Source organism: Erythranthe guttata, chromosome 5 (assembly GCF_056151865.1).
Source record: "Erythranthe guttata isolate IM_541 chromosome 5, IM_541, whole genome shotgun sequence".
Lineage (NCBI taxonomy): Eukaryota > Viridiplantae > Streptophyta > Magnoliopsida > Lamiales > Phrymaceae > Erythranthe > Erythranthe guttata.
Window position 1 is genome coordinate 1,506,708 of NC_142537.1, and position 17,818 is coordinate 1,524,525.

Consider the following 17,818-nt stretch of genomic DNA (forward strand, 5'->3'; position numbering starts at 1 on the left):
ACTAAAATTTGCATTAATTAATTAATTAAATTAAAATTAAATAAACTAATTTATTTATTTTTTATTTACGGCTTTTAATTAGGCGGTGGGCCTACTGTATTGAATTAGTAGCCCACAAACATGAAATTGGCTTCAGACAAAATCATGCTAGCTTTATTCTTAACCTCATTTCTCAGTATATATAACATTAAATATAGCTAGTAGATACGGTGTGTGAACTAGTTTTTTTTTTTTTTTTAAATTACACTTTCTTCCCCTAAAGTTAGGTGTAATTAAACTTAGACCCCTTATACTTTAAAAAATTGCAGATAGTTCTCTCAAAGCTAAACTAGTTAATAGGACTTAATTCTTCTTTGCACCCTCGAAATGCACCATTTTAATAGTTCAAAATGCACCCCGCTCTATTTCCAGGTCATATTTTCCGGCGTTGACTAATGTTCTGATTGTCAATAGAGGTACTTTTGTCTGTTCATTGACTTTTTATTTGGAATGCAAAGTGCCATAAATTATTTTCAAGGGTGCAAAGTGCCAAAATTGTGCATTTCAAGGGTGTAAAGTGGAATTAAGCCAGTTAATATTTAACCTTATCTCACCATTACTTATTTGGGAATTCAATTTTTACTATCGACAAAATATTGAGACATTGTCTTGGAAAAATTGGCTTATTTACAAAATATTTGACTATTTTATGTTCGTGATTTATAAATTAAATCATTTTTTCGGTAAAAATTTCACATAATTGTGTTATAACGATCATCATCGGTTGTGGTTGGACTCAATATTCATATGTTGTACTAACTCGCGAAATCGGTTTTATTAAAGCTCAAACTCCAAAAAAATGAGTCATACGGTCATATCGTTATCCATATACAAGAACTGAGTAAATTACGATGCCTTGTCTCTAGATTAAGTCTAGTGAAATGTCGAAGGATTATAAATTTTAAGAGAGGTCCCAGTACTATTTGAAATCTGAAGAAGGTTGATGTAACTTAGCTTGCCATTATGTAATCACTCCCTGATTTTGATGTAATTTGTAATACTTTGTTGGCCGGTAATGAAATATTTATGTTAAAAAAAAAACTTAGCTTGCCAATTGAGCATAAATATTTAAGTAAGGGTAGAAACGTCACTTACTTGAGTTAGCAATGAATTTTCGATATAAATCAAACCTTAAGAGAGGTTTCTATAATATTTCACAGTTGAGGGTACATAGGTGTAATTATATATAATATGAGGGGCAATAAATGTAATAGTGTTTTAGTGGGTGGGTAAAAATTCGGTGTGGCTTTATAAGCTATCCTTAAATGCAGCTATCTATTTTTTCCTACACAACTCTCTCTCTCTCTCTCTCTCTCTCTCTCTCTCATGTCTTTCTTTGTTCCCCACCTTTCAGAAAACGATTGAACATAAATCCTTTGTCTCCTCCTCACATTCCCACTTACTATACATACATCTCCTCTGTATCTCTCTCTCTCTCTCTGGGTTTTCACCTGTATCACTGTGTGTGTGTGTGTGTTTTGATTAATTTGTCTCACTGTAATTTTCGCCGGAAAAAATGAAGCCAATCACGGCGAGAAACTCCCACGACTCCTTCTCGTTCTCGAGAAGATACTTCACCTGGAAAAAGAAGTCCGTCGGAGAGTACGACGAGGAAGAACTCGACGACGATGACGTGGCGCCGGAAATAATCATGACCACAAACTCCGGCGAGATCAAGAATTTCCCACTCCGGCATTCTCTGTCGACGGGGTCGGCCATTAAACCACCAAGAAGGAAGCTTTCGGTTATTTCCGTCACGGCGGTCAGCTCGAAACTCCGGTCAGCTATATCTCTAGTCAAGGGCGGCGCCGCCACCGCCGCCGCCCACTTTCCGTCGTCCCGCCGCCTGGGCACGAAAGTCGTCGGAACCCTATTCGGTCAGCGGCGCGGCCACGTCCGCTTCGCGTTCCAGGAAGACTTCAAATCGAACCCGGCTTTTCTGGTGGAGCTAGCAACTCCGACGAGCGTACTCGTGAAGGAAATGGCCTCCGGCCAGGTCAGAATCGCGCTCGAATGCGACAAAAGAATCGACGACAAAAAAACAACGACGAAAACAGCGACGAAAAAGAAGAAGAAGCGCGCCGTAAAAATATTGGAGGAGCCATTTTGGAGTGCTTACTGTAACGGGAAGAAGTGCGGGTACGCCGTCAGGAGGGAATGTGGGCCCGACGAGTGGAAGGTTCTCAACGCCGTGGGCCCCATCACAATGGGGGCCGGCGTGCTGCCGGCGCCGCCGGGGGCGGCGGATTCCGATGGGGAGATTATGTACATGAGGGCTAAGTTCGAGAGGGTTGTCGGATGTAACGACTCTCAAGCTTTCTACATGATCAACCCTGATGACGTCAGCGGCGGTTGTCCTGAACTTAGTATTTATTTGCTAAGAGTTTAATTTTAATATTTTACTTTTATTTATTATGTATTATTTTTCTGTTTAATTGGTTTTGACTGCACATTTTATATATATATATAATTTCAACCCCAAAATAAGAAAGAAAATTATGCAATGATTAGGCATGAGTTTAGCTAGCAAATCATTTTTGACTCCAATAATACATGTGATTATGCCTACCGAATAATGCCTAATACATTATGTATTAATTACTATAATGAATTAATAATGATTGAAGCAGTATGATAGAGTGGGGGATTATTTTGTCAAATAATTAAAGGATTAATAGTTATAATTTGATTAATTTCAAATATTGAGAAGATTAATTAGCTTCTAAAGAGACTAATTAAAATCATACTAGGTAAATAAAACAAAAGCATGCAGTTAATTGATAGTCACCATTCTCTGACAACTCACTGAAACTACAAACATTAATCTGCCAATAAGAATACAAAAAGATGTCTTGTCTGTTTATAATAAGAACTGAAAAATATATATATATATATTTAATATAAGAAATAAGAATTAAATAGGAGGCTGGATATACTGTATCAGGAACTGTTGGCTACTGTAATGGCAAATTAAATATGTCACAAAATCTTTGGTCAAAAAAGTATATATTATTATTATTATTATTATTATTTATTTTCAAAAAGGTTCTTTTATTCTTTTGAGGCGCCAATTTCTGAATATTTTTTGCTTCTTTTTTAATTTCAAAGATTTGCTTACACATCAAAAGCAGGGGAAAATTGGAAAAGGTTAATGGACGAAAATAACCTTTACCAGATGGGCCTCTAATTTACCGGAAGCAGGTTGTTTGGGCCAAGTAAAATTAAAGGATCTTGGGCCAATGAAAGTACTAGATAAGGGCCCGTTGAAACAAATGCCAATAACTTTTGGGCCTTTTTGTAATTAATATTAGTTTTCTCTGCTCTCGCTCCTTTTGATTTTTCCCTAATCAAATCTATCATACGAGCTATAAGACTACGGTCGTTAGATGGAGCTTGTCACACATGGTTACCCTAGTGCAGTTTACGTTTTTCGTATGGTTTGCAAGCTATTTTACAAGGTGTAGATTTACCCAATGCATCTATATGGTGGGTGCGGTTCTTTCATTACCAAAAAAAACCGAGCTATAAGGAGAATATTATAGTTATAGATATCATTTGCAGAGCTTAGTTTTCAAAATATATATGATAGATTTATATTCAATTTCTCATAATAAAAAAAATTGGACTAATGGAGTTGAATGTTGATATTTGAAGAGCAAAACAAAGTGGTAATATTATTATTATTAATATTATTATTATTATTAATATTATTATAATTATTATTATTTGCTGTTATTATTAGTCTTTCCGCGTGGACTATGAACTAAAAATAAAATAACTAGCAAAGCGGTCTTTGCATCACCGCAAGTCAAAAGTCAAATCACACAGTCACACACTAAGTGTGTCACATTCAAACTATAATTTAATTTGACCAAAAACCAAAGCAATTAGTAGTATCAAGACCACCTAATTAATATTCATGAATTATAAATAAATTGTATCTATATCCGTTGACAAATTAATAAATCAAATAAATAAATGAAATGCATTTTATGCTATACAGGCCTGTTCCTGGGAATTCAGGGGCCCTAGGCGAGGTTTAAAGAACAACTGAAAACAGGGGCCCCTATGTGATGAACCATTTTTTTTATTAATGGGTGTTCGAAATTGAATGTAGCAAAAAAATATTTTATATTTTTTTCTAAAAATGAAGAAAATAACGATTCTGGGGTTCGGGGGCAGTGCCCCCAAAATATTTTTTGAAATATATGAATATAAAGTAACTAAAAATATGGACAAAAATTCAAAATTAACAATATGATTTGTTGGTTCACTTCCTCCCGTATAGTTTTTATAGCAATAGACTTCAAAAATATTTATAAACTTGAATACACTAATAAATATTGATTCTTATTTTATAATAAAAATAAGTAATTGAGACATTATAAATTAATATTTAGGGGCCCCAAGGTTAAGAAAATTTCAAAAATATCTATTGATCATTTAGTTTAAATTTAATTTAGAACCGATGTTTCAAAATATTATATATAATAAATTTTTAAAAATAATTACTAATATATAAAGTGTATATAAAATAATTTGGGGGCCCCAAATTTTCGAAAAAAACCGGGGGCCCTAGGCGACCGCCTACTTCGCCTCCCCTCAGAACCGGCCCTGATTGTATATGTATATATATCATTTATATAATCTGTACAATATTGTTACAAGAAAACTAATTAATCCGAAACCCATACGATCGATCACTCTTGCGCGTCAACATCATTTGTTGATACGCTAATTAACGCTTTAAAAGAAAAAAAATCGCTAAATACAAATTAAAAATTATACCCGTATACGTAAATTTGAATAAAAAATAATTAAAAAAAATAATAATAATAAATATAAAATTAAAAACTAATTAATTTCCAGGTAATGAATTGTGCCTCTTGGATGGAGCAGAAGGTGGAATAGGGACTCCTTTAGGAAGTTTAGCAAAGTACAATTTATCACCTTGAAAATAATCGAAAGCCGCCATTGACGACGACGACGAAACACGATCATCAGCTTCCTTCTTCATCGGACGAATCGCGGTACACGTATCCATTACAACAAAAGCAAGAAAGATTATTGCTATAATCATTCGCCACGTGGAACTTATATTAATTACGGTTTTATACGACAAATATTGATATTTATTACAAGAAGAAGAAGAAGCCATTACAAAAAGAATATTGAATATTCTTGTTTTCTCTATGTGTGTGTGTATTGTATGTATATATATGATATATCCTTCTCTATTTGTCTTTGGGTTGTGCCTCTCTTTGATATGTATATATATACATATATATACATATAAATATTGAAGAAAATTATGGTTGTTTCGTTACGAGTAATTTACACGCAATAAGGTGTTAGAAAATTCAATGTCAACGGTTTATTTTTTTGCAATATTGTAATGGATGCCGGCTCGTGTTTTCCTTTGAAATTTCTTGTACGTAAGCACCAAGAATATTTCACATGACATATTTTCTTTTTGCATTTAAATTTTTACTAATAATTAATTTGTATATATTTATTTATTAATTCATGAAACTTGTCACATGGTGAGCAAGGAAATTTTGCCAGCCCGTATTAAAATTTTTTAATAGCCGATTATTTAATTTTAATATAAAAGAATTAGTGTAACTAATTAAGACGTACGCCTGCAGAATAATTTTTTTAATCGACTATTGTTATATTTATGTGTCATCGATTTTAATTATATACTACTATGATATGTGATCAATATGTTAATGTGTTTACTGTTTAATAATGTATTTAATGAGTATATTAATCAAGTATAGTGTATATTACTCATAAACAAAGGTTCAAATATTTAATGGCTTTGTCCCTAATTAATATCTAGAGTTCCCTTAAGTACGGTCCATGTATTAATGCACCTGCCACCAATATTGCTTATTTTTTGCTCGAAATAAAAAAAGTATTAAAATTACATAAAAATTAGATATACACGATTGATCTACACATAATACACACATCGTATGCGTGCTCACTGCTTAGTATATTGGTTCGGTGTGAAATAGATCAATTTGACGACTTTGATTTCAATTAATAAAAAAAAATCAATACTAGGTATTCTACATTTAATTAATCATAACAGTTGGATCCAAGAAAATATTATTCAATTTCAAAGTCAACTGTTAGAAAAAAAATATATATTGACTTTATGATAGATTTTCTTATATAATTCATTTAATTAATGACGTGGACAAAAGAAAAAGTGGTAAATGCAGAAGAAGGACCGACAACATTCCAATGGTTTTAAGACTTTTAGTAAACGTACGTTAGGCTCAAATCGGCGACTTAGGAATTTAGGTTGGTGGGAAAATATGGTAAGGTAATTGAATTGGTCGTAATTAAAATAAATGATTTAATTTAGTTTCAATTTCGTCAATCGAATAAATATGTTACTGACTTCTATTATTTAATTTTATAGAACGATATCTGAATTGATTGCTAATACATACTACTGATTAAAATATAGAATCTAATAAAGTTGATATTATAATATTTTGCAATTAAATCAAATCTTAGGGTTGAAATTTAGTTTATCTTAATTTTGTTCCACTTGGACTTGATTTCAATTTTGTCAACGGATTAGGTGAAAATAGGGTTTGCCGGTTTTTTTTTTTCTTTTTCATTTTTTTTTCTTTTGGTAAATAAATATTGTACTATTATATTTAATTAAGTATTTTGAATTATGATGTTGAAAACAAATCACATTTATTTGATGGGCTGTTGGGTGTTAACGCTTCCGTGATAACGGACTTGACGCAGTTAACATATTTGGGCATATATATTAAGGTAATAGGCCCATTAAGAATAAATGGGCTAGGCTACTACTACTATAACAAAGTGGAGTTGCACTTTTTCTAACGATTTGTGATAATGCAATAGTTTGTTTTTATTGTAATTGAAATAAGTTAGTTTATTTTTATACACAAGAAAGAGTTCGGGCATTACTAATTATGGGACCTTTTATTTTAAACATCATAAATCAAAATATATTATTCATAGAATGGTATAATATTTGATCGTGCTTCTTTGCCTTGATGACGTCGGGGTGATGGTCACCTGGGTAGTTCTTGCGTGAGTTCTTGGTCCGACGTTGTTGCTGTAGCACTGGAAGGATTTTTCCGTCGTAGAAGCTCTGACGATCAAATTAGAAAAAAGATTTTATATATATTGTGCGTTTTAGTAAAGAAGCATCACGGAGTAAGAGTTTGAGTGGACTCTCTATTTATAGATAATACGTGCATTGGAAAACAAACTTCATTAAGGTTTTTAACCTAATTTTCTCCTTATTAAGGTCTGCCACATTTAATGAACTTTTAGGTTTAATGAGCTTCAGCTCGCTTAAAATGCCGACCCGATGTCTCACATAACACCTTGTGGCTATACCCCGTGTCGTCGTCCGACGTAATGAGCGAGCGACATCTTCTCCTTGTTAGGATTTTATATACCCATTTAGCAGAGCTGAACTTCTATTTTTCGACCGTCCAAGCTTATGTGCAACTGGTCTTATTTATGGTGCCCATACGAGTATTTATTTACAAAGAGAAATGAGCACCCATTTTTATGTTATGTAAACCTGAAACGCGAGTAGCAATTAATAACTATTCACCCTTATAATATAATGTCTATTTTGAAAATATTGACACAATTGAATATTAGTATTTTAGAAATAATAATGTAATATATGATAAACAATTTTTGTGTTGATAATATTTTTCATATAATTGTTATAATAATAATTGAGACTAGAGTTAATATGATTAATAATTTAAGGGATTTAATATGCTTGATAATAAAATAAACCGAAAAATAAATAAATAAAAAAAGAATCCGAAAACCCTATTGCAATCTCGGCCCATTACACACACCGTCCTCATTTCAAAGAAGGGTAAAAAATTCTCTCTCTATCTGAACAAAATTACAGTTCATCTCTCTCTCTCTCTCTCTCTCCCACACACACACACACACACACACACTAGATTATTGAGCCCCATTCGCCCTTTCAACATATACACACATACGTATATATTGTATGATTTATCTTCCCCTTTTCAATTCGAAATACAACTGGATAATATTTTAGTTTAGGGGTTCAATTAGATGGCGGCGGAGAGTTCAACGGCGGCTCCGACCAGTAGATCTGGCGGAGGAGGAGCATCGGCGGATTCCTACATCGGCAGCTTGATTAGTTTGACTTCGAAGAGTGAGATCAGGTATGAAGGCATACTCTACAACATCAATACAGAAGAGTCTAGCATCGGCTTACGCAACGGTGAGATTCTTCCCTTTCCTTTTTAATTTTTTTTTGGTAATTTTTTTATGTGGTGTTTATTTGATCAATTTTTCTCGAGTTTGTGTATGTATAAACTTTCGGATTTATTTGATCTATTTTTGAATTTTACATCGCTCGCAATTATTGTAACCTACTTTTTTATTGGGTTTCCTCCAATGATTCTCTGTACCAGATATGTAATTCGGGTTAGGGTTATACTTCAGCTTAGTTAATTTGATGTGATACCGGAAGATGGCTCCGATTGCTATATGTCCTGGCATTTTCATTGAATAGTTAGGAATTTGTCAATTGAGTTTTCCTTATTAGGAATGTCTGCAGTAAAAGATCAGATTTTATCCTTTTTTACTGTTACAGCATGTTGACTTGTAGTGTTACCAGTTATGTGATAAAGATATTTGTCATAACTTTTTGCATTATCTTGGGGTTATTCTTCTTCTTCTTCTTGAGGTGTTGGATATAATTGGGCTCCGTATGTATTTATCAGAATTTATCTCCATACATATGTTATTTTACTGCATTACATATCATATATTTACCATGAGCTAGGGATGCCTCATTTTATGGTGGTGAAAGTTATTTCTAGGTTTCTTTAACTGCATGTGAAGTAGGCATATTTCGTTGACATTGAGATCAGTTAAATTGAAAATGGATTGTTGTATGGGTTTCACTTAACATGCCTTCAATCTTTTGCTTGAGATCGAGTCATTGTATTGAGCTGATCACGTACTGCATTATATGACATGGCAGTGAGATCATTCGGTACAGAAGGGCGGAAAAAGGATGGTCCACAAGTTCCTCCGAGTGACAAAGTTTATGAATACATATTGTTTAGAGGAAGTGACATCAAGGTACACATTGAATTTCATGTTTTTTTTGTTGGGAATTTTGCAGTTATTTCAATGTTCATCTGTTAGGAGATCTCCTGATTCTGTTTACAACCAATACATGGTATTTGAAACTGTTATTATACATCACAGAGGAAAACAGAAACTATGTATTAATTATGCTCGAGTAGTGTTCAGTTGGTATATATACATGAGCTTTTTTTTGTACCATTTTCCCCTCCAAAATTTTCTCCTCCTCTCATCTGTAACTAGCATTTTTTCTTCGTTTTGCTGTTAGCTTATATCTCAAACCATAGTTTCTTTTTTCCTCAGGATTTACAGGTCAAAGCCTCCCCACCAGTGCAAACCACTCCACCACCACCGCCACCACCCATTAACAGTGACCCTGCAATTATTCAGGTGAGTAGTGGGGCAACTATATTAGTAAGTGATGTAGGAGAAACTTGACGCTAAGTTGCTATTTAGCTAACCATCAAAGTTTTTATGCAGTCTCATTACCCTCGCCCGACAAACACATCGACAAGCTTGCCTACAGCTCCTAGCGGGTCTTTACCAGACCATGGTTCACATTCTGCACAAATGGGCCTCCCTGGTTCACCTTTCCAAAGTAACTTGCATTTATATCAACCTGGAGGAAACTTAAATTCATGGGGCCCTTCTCCACAAAATGCAAATGGCAGTGGCCTACCCATGCCAATGTATTGGCCGGGTTTCTACAATACACCCAACGGGATGTCTCAATTGCCTCAGCAACCCATGCTTCGACCACCTACTGGCTTGTCAATTCCTCCTTCATTGCAACAGATGCAATTCTCTGGCTTCACTACATCTTTGCCAACAGCAACATCTGCCTTACCCACGTCTAGTTTGCCAGATTACCATTCTTCCTTGGTTCCTAACAGCACAAGTTCTGCTAGCTTAAACCCTACCCCTTTAACCGCTTCGACTTTCTCTTTGAACATGCCTCCTATGCAGCCCTTGTCACTAGTTTCTGAACCAATGATCAATCAACAGCCGAATAAAGCTCCTATTTCCGCTATGCCCATGTCGGCTCGAAGCTCTGCCTTGCCGTCTATGCCTGATAATGCAGCCGTAAATTCAGTTGTTAGCAAACCTAGTACAGTGCCTGGTCTAGCAGCCTTGCCCCAGCAGACCATGACCCACCCTGGAGCATCTGCTTCTGTGGTATCAAGTTCAGTTTCAGAGACGCTTACACCTTCGCTTATAACTCCAGGTCAGTTTCTGCAGTCTGGACCAGCTCCTGTTACTACACCCCAAGCTTCGCAAACAATGCAGAAGGATGTTGAAGTAGTACAAGTTTCATCAAAACCCTCATCGGAACATTCTGTCCCTGTAGTAACAGAAGCTCAACCACCAATATTACCTTTGCCAACCAACACTCGAGCTCAAAAGGTTTGCTTTGTTTCCTTCTATGCACTCAAATTTCGCATTTGATCCGTTACTTTTTGTGAGACTAAAAGTTGGTCTTTCTGATTTAGTGCCATGAGAAAATCATTATTTATTTCAGTTTATGCTAGTTCGTACAAGTGATTTGTTTTATGGATTTCTCGAGTCAAAAGGCTGTAAAGATTGATGGCATAACATGATTGAACTAAATAATGATATAACGATTAACATGAATACAGTGAAAAGGTGAAGCACTATATTGCACATATGGAGAGTAAACCCGGTCAACAAAGACTTTTGTTTATTGGTGGTTGTGTCTAAACGTAATAGATAAGTTGAGTGACTCTGGTGAATGATTTTTTTAATTGGTTAGCCTTTGTTTGGCACCTTTTAGGGGTATAGTTCCATTTGATTCCGGGGAAAGATTTTTTGGTAGAAGAATTTGAGAAATAAAGTAATGTTTGTTTGTATTTCGAGAAGAGACAATTTACAGTGGCTGCATATTTGAAGGATTTGGTGAAGCATGTTAGAAGAAGAATTTGAAAGATAACGTGATATTTGTTTGTATTTTAGAGAAGACATTTGTTAATGTGCTAGTCAAATTATGTTTAAAGAAGAGATCAGTTTTTCCCAAAAGTTTTGTAAGTCCAATTTGAAAAGTTTAACAAATATAATTTTATTTTGGGGCACGAGTAGCAAGAATTAGGAAACGGAGCCTAGCACAACCTGGCCTTTTGGTGTCTAAGAAAGCTACTTGATGTAATTATGTAATTCCATAAATTAAACATAGGGGTACGGATAGGGTTGGAGTGGCATTTGCAATTTTCTTTGTGAGCTGCAACATAGTAGTAACTTTACTTTTCGTCTAATCTTTATCATGTGCGAAGTTCATTGTCCTGCATTTTTCGTATTTGTTAAAGGATACAGCGATCATGTCTAATATAACTAATTGTCATTATTTCCCTGGTTTTATGGTTTTTTCGTTTTTATTTCAGCCAAATGGAAGTGCGTACCACATGCGCAACAATTACAGAGGGCGTGGTGGAAGAGGGCCTGGGGTAAGAACTTGCTTGTGATTTCTTCGTGATTTTCCTGAGATTAATATCTATTATTCTTTAACAAGATTCATTCGTTTCAAACTATTTCATATATACTTCCATATGGCATTCCCTATCTGATTTTGTAGTTAATTTATAATTGCTTCTCACAATGGTAACACTGACACATTCCATTTTCTGGTGCATTTATGATTTTTTCTCATGGAGCCTAATTCTTTCCTTTTAAGCCATACAACGTAAAATAAACTAAGATCTTTTGCCTTGCAGATGTCACGCCCCATGACAAAATTCACCGAAGATTTCGATTTTACGGCAATGAATGAGAAATTCAAGAAAGACGAAGTATGGGGTCATCTGGGAAAAAGTAACAAATCTCAATCAAAAGAAGGAAACGCTAGTGGCAGTGATGAAGATGATTATCAGGACGAAGATGAAGCTGACTTGCAAAAGGTCGAGTTCAAACCGACTTTCTTATACTGTCTACTAAGATTAATTTTTTGATTTATTGATGAACTTATTTTTCATGTTGGGTTATATGTTTGTTTTTTTGCAGCCGGTTTACAACAAGGATGACTTTTTCGATTCCCTTTCCTCACATGCACTGGACAATGACCCGAATCACGGAAGGACTAGGTATTCCGAACAAATGAAGTTAGATACAGAGGTATATACATTCATACAAACCCCGTTTTGTTGTGATATATGTAATTTTTACATTTAAGGAGTTGCTAAAATATAGTATTTATTGTCGTGTGCAGACATTTGGAGATTTTTCGAGGTATAGAGGGGGTCGAGGGGGCCGTGGCCCCGGGCGTGGTGGGCCGCGTTTTCATGGCTCTTACCATGGAAGAGGGGGTTATGGCGGTGGTGGTGGATATGGGGGTGGATACGGCTATGGGGGCAGGGGGCGTGGTCGAGTTGGGCAGAATCAGAATCGTGCACCGTAGAAAAATCTCGAGCATGTGTCGTTCAATTTAAGACTTTTTTTTTTTGAAGTATGGAAAAGAAGAAACTATGGCAATCCTGTCCTCCCTTGGACAGAGGTATTGGTTCGGTACCGGTTGTTTGTAATGTCTGTGCATTTTGTGTTGGTTGTTTAACTAATAAGAATGAGGACACATCGGATTTAGGATCTTTCGATTTTCTCGCAGGTTGTTTGTTGTCCGCTTCAATTTACTACTAGTTGTAAAAATTCCCTAATTCAGTTGCACCTAAATGATTGTAGCTATTGTTTTTTTTTTTTTTTTTTGTACTTTTATTGAGACTTCTTGATAATCGAAAACTAATGCTAGAGCTTTTAATCTTCTTGTGGATGTTGTTATTGACATTTATGCGTTTGATAATTACTATTTGTTGACAATTTTACCCCTGCAATATCACTTTGTCCGATGCAAGTTTTAGCTCATGCTTCATGGGGTGCATTATGGCAAGCGTCACAGGGGTTTCTTTACTCAAGAAATTTTTGCCCGTACGGCTTGATTTGCCTACCAAATTTTTTTTTGTCCGTGCGGCCTGATCAACCTTCTTCTTGATTCTCTTCGAACAAAACGCACAAACATAAGTCTTTTAAGCCAACATAAACGAACACAAGCATATGCAGCGGAAAACAACACACAAGCACGTTTACGGGCAATGCCCAACCTTTATATTTATTTCTTACAAAGAATACAAAGGAGACTAAGGTGCACACACAAAATCCTCACTCAAAATGCCCACAATTGCAATCTGAACTCTCTAATGCTAGATGGCTCGGATTTGTGCACTCATAGCCATATAAATACATATAAATACAAGGAAAAATGTAGTTTTCACATAAAACTACCTAAGGACACTTGGCAGCATATATACTTGACACTTGGCTAACTATTACAAGTAATAAGGGACAGTTTTTCATGCTTTCCAGGCCTCAACCGCTCCACAACTTCCCTCAAAACCGCCCACATGGCTGGTTTTCGAGGCCCATCTTGATCGGGCGCGCGCGCGTGCGCGCCAAACGACCCAAAACAGCCCGGCCAATTGCTAGGCAACCCATCTGTCTTGCCTTTTCCGCACATTTTGCTTGCCCTGCCAATGACTTGCTAGTTCTTTGTCCACACGGTCATTGACACACCTGCACATCAGGCTGTTTTCCTTAACTTGTCAATCGATCGTGCCAACTTGCCCACACTTGTCAAGTCGTAGTCGATTTCCTTCGAACGCTCGTTTGCCCAAGTTCCCGGCCACATGCCGATTACTGCCCACGCTTGTCCGCATTCCCTGCCGAGCAACGCCCGTGCCAGCTGTAATTACTTTCGATCAACGTTCCTACTTGAATCAAGCAGTTCCTTGTTTTCTCGGACAAACACCCAAAATGCTTACCCAACACTCGACCACTCATTGGCCGATTATGTGACTGTCTTGTGCCAACCCTTGCTTGGCACTCTTCCTCGGCTATGACTCGGCCACACTCGAGTCATAGCCGATGTCACCGACTAAAGGGCTAACAGCAAGGAAGGTTAAATTAAAGGGTGTAATCTGTCATTTATATAGTCCGATGGTGTGAAGTGTCAAATATGCCTATTTGTAGGGTGCAAAATGCCAATTCCGTAAATAGATAAAACAATTGTTAAATATTTGCTCGGAAGGGTTCTAATTTATCAAAATTATTAAAATAGACGCAAATCAGAAAAAAAGGGAAAATAGAAAGAGTGGGAGATGGTGAGAGGGAGCAAATAGAAATTTTATTGCAGAGTTGCAGTACACATTCATATCCTCGTTAATGGCTGTTTGGTTGGTTGGTTTGTTTCTGTGTGATATGAAGGTGGTCTAACCCTAAAACCAACTCCGATTCCCGAATTCGAATTCAGAAAAAAACCCTAGAAGATGTGCTCTTCAATCTCATCCTTCTCTCTCTTCTTTCCGTCAAAGACCCATACTTTGTTACGCCGCCGTTTCAATTTCAGTTTTTCAGGCAACCCATTACACATCAGGCCCAGAAACCCTAGCCACTTCCCCATATCAGCTTCAATCGCCGAGAAGAATTCGGGTCTTGAATTTTCGTGGGTTTCTTCGGACAAAGCTTCGGACGATGAATACAATGGTTGGGACATTGTCGAATCTGCCCCTGAACCAGTTCAAAAGAAAGGTAAGTGTTTGATCTTCGTGCATTTTATGAGCCTTGCTTTTATATTTCTTATTTTATTTTACAAGTATTTGCAAATGTGGGATTATATATTATGTGGGTTTTTTTGTAGGTACCTACATATTTTCTGTAATCGGCATTGGAGCTTCAGTTGCTGCTGTTCTTGGTTTAGTTGCCTATTTTTCACTCTCCAGCAAAGGTTGTTTTATTAAGTCTTGGATTCAATTATTAGAGTTAACTTAGCAGATGAGTGTGTAACCGAGATCCAATTCGCGATCCAGTTTTAAGTTATCTGGTTCGAATTGCTAGTTTGATAAATTTTTGTTCTATTATGCTTCATCAGGTTTTGGTTTTCGGCTCGGAAGTCCGTTTGATGCTATACGTGGATCGTCAGTGCCACAATCGACTATTACGAGTGACGTTAAAAACAATGAAGTTAGTGATGATGAGGTAACAGAAGACGTTCACATGGCTGATGAAACTTTGGATGACGTATCAGATGCATTTGTTTCAACAGGTGAATTTCATATGACTATGTTGAAATCGATTTTTTTTTCGTATTGCTTTATTTTGAATTGGTCTTGAGCTGTGTCGAGTAAGTTTGGCAGTTTGACAGAATTACGTTTAATTTCTAAAATGCATCTTTGTTCCTTTCCACATCTAGTAGTTCTTACTAATTTGTTCTTCACTGTTTTAAGAGACGAGCTTTAATAACACGAAAGAAGAAAATCTCGAGCGTATTATAATCCCATTCGCTGTGGATTCTGCTCAAAGAAAAGCTCTCTTGGCACTAAAGACTCTCGAGGTATGTTGTCGGTGGATGTCTGTCACATGACATTGCTTTATGTTCTACAAATTTGGCAATAGCTGTTAATTGACTATAGGGCAGTGAAGATTGTTTCGTTTACGATTAATTATAATTCTTGAAAAATGATTGTCAGTCTGCTACCCGCTTAAATTGATAAATTACACGTAAACACTGTCTCTTCTAAAAAGAAATGAGTCTCGGAAATCTTTGCAGCTTGAAAAAAAATGTTTACCGCATGATTTAGTTCCGCCGTTGATTTATTTATTTTTATTCATAAATTCAAGATTAGGTTTCATTGGAGTTGGGTATTTTTTCGAGAATTATGTCTTAGATGTTGTGATTTTCGCTTGGATAATTTACAGATAATTGAAGGTGATGTTAAAGGAGATGAACTATGTACAAGGCGGGAGTATGCACGGTGGTTAGTGCTGTCAAATTTACTACTGGAGAGGTATTTGTAGACTCATACGGCATACCCTTTTTTTTTCGTTTAATTTATTAAAATAAGGTCAATTTGATTGCTATTATACAATCCTGATTCCGAGTGCTTTATTTGGTTTCTAGGAGAAGAAATCACCGTGTAAATACCTCTGCTGCACTTTCTGGATCGAGAATTACTGCTTTTAATGATGTGGGAGTCGAAGACCCCGATTTCGAATATATCCAATGTAAGGTTTTGTTAGATTCGATTGTGACTGTTTTCTGGCGAGGCTAAATAATTTGAACTTTGTGTTGCATCTGAATTTAGCTCTAGCCGAGGCTGGTATTGTTAGAAGCAAACTATCCGATGGGTCAAATTCGAACGAAGCTGTCGAGTTTTTTCCTGAGAGGTATCTTAAAATTCTCCAATTTTTTTTATTCTTACCAATTGTTCTCCAAATTTCATATCTTGACCGAAAATAGTAATCTTTTATGTAATAGGTTTATATGTCGCCAGGATCTAGTTAATTGGAAAGCAAAACTCGAGTATGAAGTCGTACCAGGAATCAATGAAGAGGTAGGAATATTTTTTAGCTCTAAAAATATACAAATTAATAGTTTTTTGTTTTCTCTCTCTAAAAGCCTGATTTTTCTTGCAGTTCAGATATCAAGAAAGAACATTGGTTTCTTGGATGTGAAGGAGATTTCTTCAAACGTATTAGTGGATCTTTTTGTGGACATTCGTGCCGACGAAAAAAGCATAATCACAGGAGTTTTCGGTTATATTCTCTACTCTCCTTTCGTCTATTTCTTCCAGTTTATTTATGTACAACTAAACGACATTTTCTTCACAGGACAGAGCAAACGATTACAACCTAGTAAACCATGCACAAAGGGTCAGGCCGCAGTTGCACTGACAAGTGGAAGAGCGACAGAATTCATCAAGGATGAATTATCGAGAATCGAAGCTGAAAACGTTTTAAGGCAAATTGAATTTAGAGAAGTTGTGTCTGAGCTTCTAGAAAGTGGCGAGATAAAGCAGTTTTGGGAGACGAAGATTGAAGAAGAAAGAAACCGTGGATTGGAAGTTGAAGAAAATTACCATACCGCCATTACTGCATTAGAACAAGAGAAGAATTTTCAAGAAAATGCCTTGGCTGAATTTGTGAAGCAAAAAGCCGCATTGGATTGTCAGGAGCAGTTGCTCTCGAGTTTAAAAGCAGACGTTGCGAATTTGAGTGAGAGAATTTGTATTGAGAGGAATAAATATATTGATGAGCAATGTGGGATGAAGGATATTAAACGTGATTTAGAGGCGAATCTTGAAGGATTGGTCGATGCGAAATCGATACTTGAAGCTGAAGTCGAAGCGCTACGTATATTGAGGTAATTATTACTATGTGCTATTATAATTTTTTTTTTTTTTTTTTTTAAAATAAAAAAATTGACTGTGGAAGGCGATTGTTGGTTAAGATCTTGGATTGAAGACGAGGCAAGAAAAAGCCAAGCTCGTGCGAAGGTCCTTCTAGAAGCAGGGCGAAGGTGGAAATGGGAGAGTTAAATTGTGATGTTAAAAATACCGGCGGCATAGCGTAACTGCCAAAGAGGTATATTTATATTTTATTCCTAGGATATTAGGATCTTTGAGGAGGATGTTGTAATTTTCTTGGAGTTAATGAACAAGACCATGCTCTACTATAATGTGTTGTTCCTTTCGTTTTTTCCAGTTCGTGTTTTGTGGGAGCACGGAATATAGTCTTTGTCAGTTTCCTTTATAATAATAATTGACGTCCCGCTTTTATGAGTTAGGGA

The 17,818-nt window shown here is 36.0% G+C and overlaps 3 protein-coding genes across 3 annotated transcripts; all 3 read left to right on the forward strand.

Annotated features, from left to right (window-relative positions):
- The first annotated feature begins 1,322 nt into the window (after positions 1–1,322).
- On the forward strand, positions 1,323–2,535 carry LOC105974635 (MIZU-KUSSEI-like protein (Protein of unknown function, DUF617)). Its single transcript, XM_012999749.2, has one exon. It carries the CDS (start codon positions 1,556–1,558, stop codon positions 2,426–2,428), a length of 873 nt encoding a protein of 290 aa, XP_012855203.2. The 5' UTR covers positions 1,323–1,555; the 3' UTR covers positions 2,429–2,535.
- Positions 2,536–7,869: 5,334 nt separating this feature from the next.
- Positions 7,870–12,962, forward strand: DCP5 (decapping 5). The gene is made up of 8 exons (XM_012999844.2): positions 7,870–8,326; positions 9,095–9,195; positions 9,505–9,591; positions 9,682–10,605; positions 11,595–11,657; positions 11,925–12,107; positions 12,211–12,321; positions 12,416–12,962. Exons 1-8 carry the CDS (start codon positions 8,155–8,157, stop codon positions 12,602–12,604), a joined length of 1,830 nt encoding a protein of 609 aa, XP_012855298.1. The 5' UTR covers positions 7,870–8,154; the 3' UTR covers positions 12,605–12,962.
- Positions 12,963–14,184: 1,222 nt separating this feature from the next.
- Positions 14,185–17,732, forward strand: LOC105974762 (SLH domain protein). The gene is made up of 11 exons (XM_012999910.2): positions 14,185–14,781; positions 14,891–14,977; positions 15,122–15,295; positions 15,477–15,583; positions 15,949–16,037; positions 16,151–16,254; positions 16,335–16,416; positions 16,508–16,583; positions 16,671–16,785; positions 16,861–17,392; positions 17,480–17,732. Exons 1-11 carry the CDS (start codon positions 14,520–14,522, stop codon positions 17,565–17,567), a joined length of 1,716 nt encoding a protein of 571 aa, XP_012855364.2. The 5' UTR covers positions 14,185–14,519; the 3' UTR covers positions 17,568–17,732.
- The last annotated feature ends 86 nt before the right edge of the window (positions 17,733–17,818 follow it).

Excerpts from the sequence above, each read along its gene's own strand:
- LOC105974762 (XM_012999910.2), top strand. The coding sequence starts at position 14,520 with ATGTGCTCTTCAATCTCATCCTTCTCTCTCTTCTTTCCGTCAAAGACC. Across the intron at positions 16,255-16,334 it reads CGATTTCGAATATATCCAAT|CTCTAGCCGAGGCTGGTATT; the intron begins GTAAGGTTTTGT and ends ATCTGAATTTAG. Across the intron at positions 16,417-16,507 it reads GTCGAGTTTTTTCCTGAGAG|GTTTATATGTCGCCAGGATC; the intron begins GTATCTTAAAAT and ends TTTATGTAATAG.
- DCP5 (XM_012999844.2), top strand. The coding sequence starts at position 8,155 with ATGGCGGCGGAGAGTTCAACGGCGGCTCCGACCAGTAGATCTGGCGGA. Across the intron at positions 11,658-11,924 it reads GTGGTGGAAGAGGGCCTGGG|ATGTCACGCCCCATGACAAA; the intron begins GTAAGAACTTGC and ends TTTGCCTTGCAG. Across the intron at positions 12,322-12,415 it reads AAATGAAGTTAGATACAGAG|ACATTTGGAGATTTTTCGAG; the intron begins GTATATACATTC and ends TGTCGTGTGCAG.
- LOC105974635 (XM_012999749.2), top strand. The coding sequence starts at position 1,556 with ATGAAGCCAATCACGGCGAGAAACTCCCACGACTCCTTCTCGTTCTCG.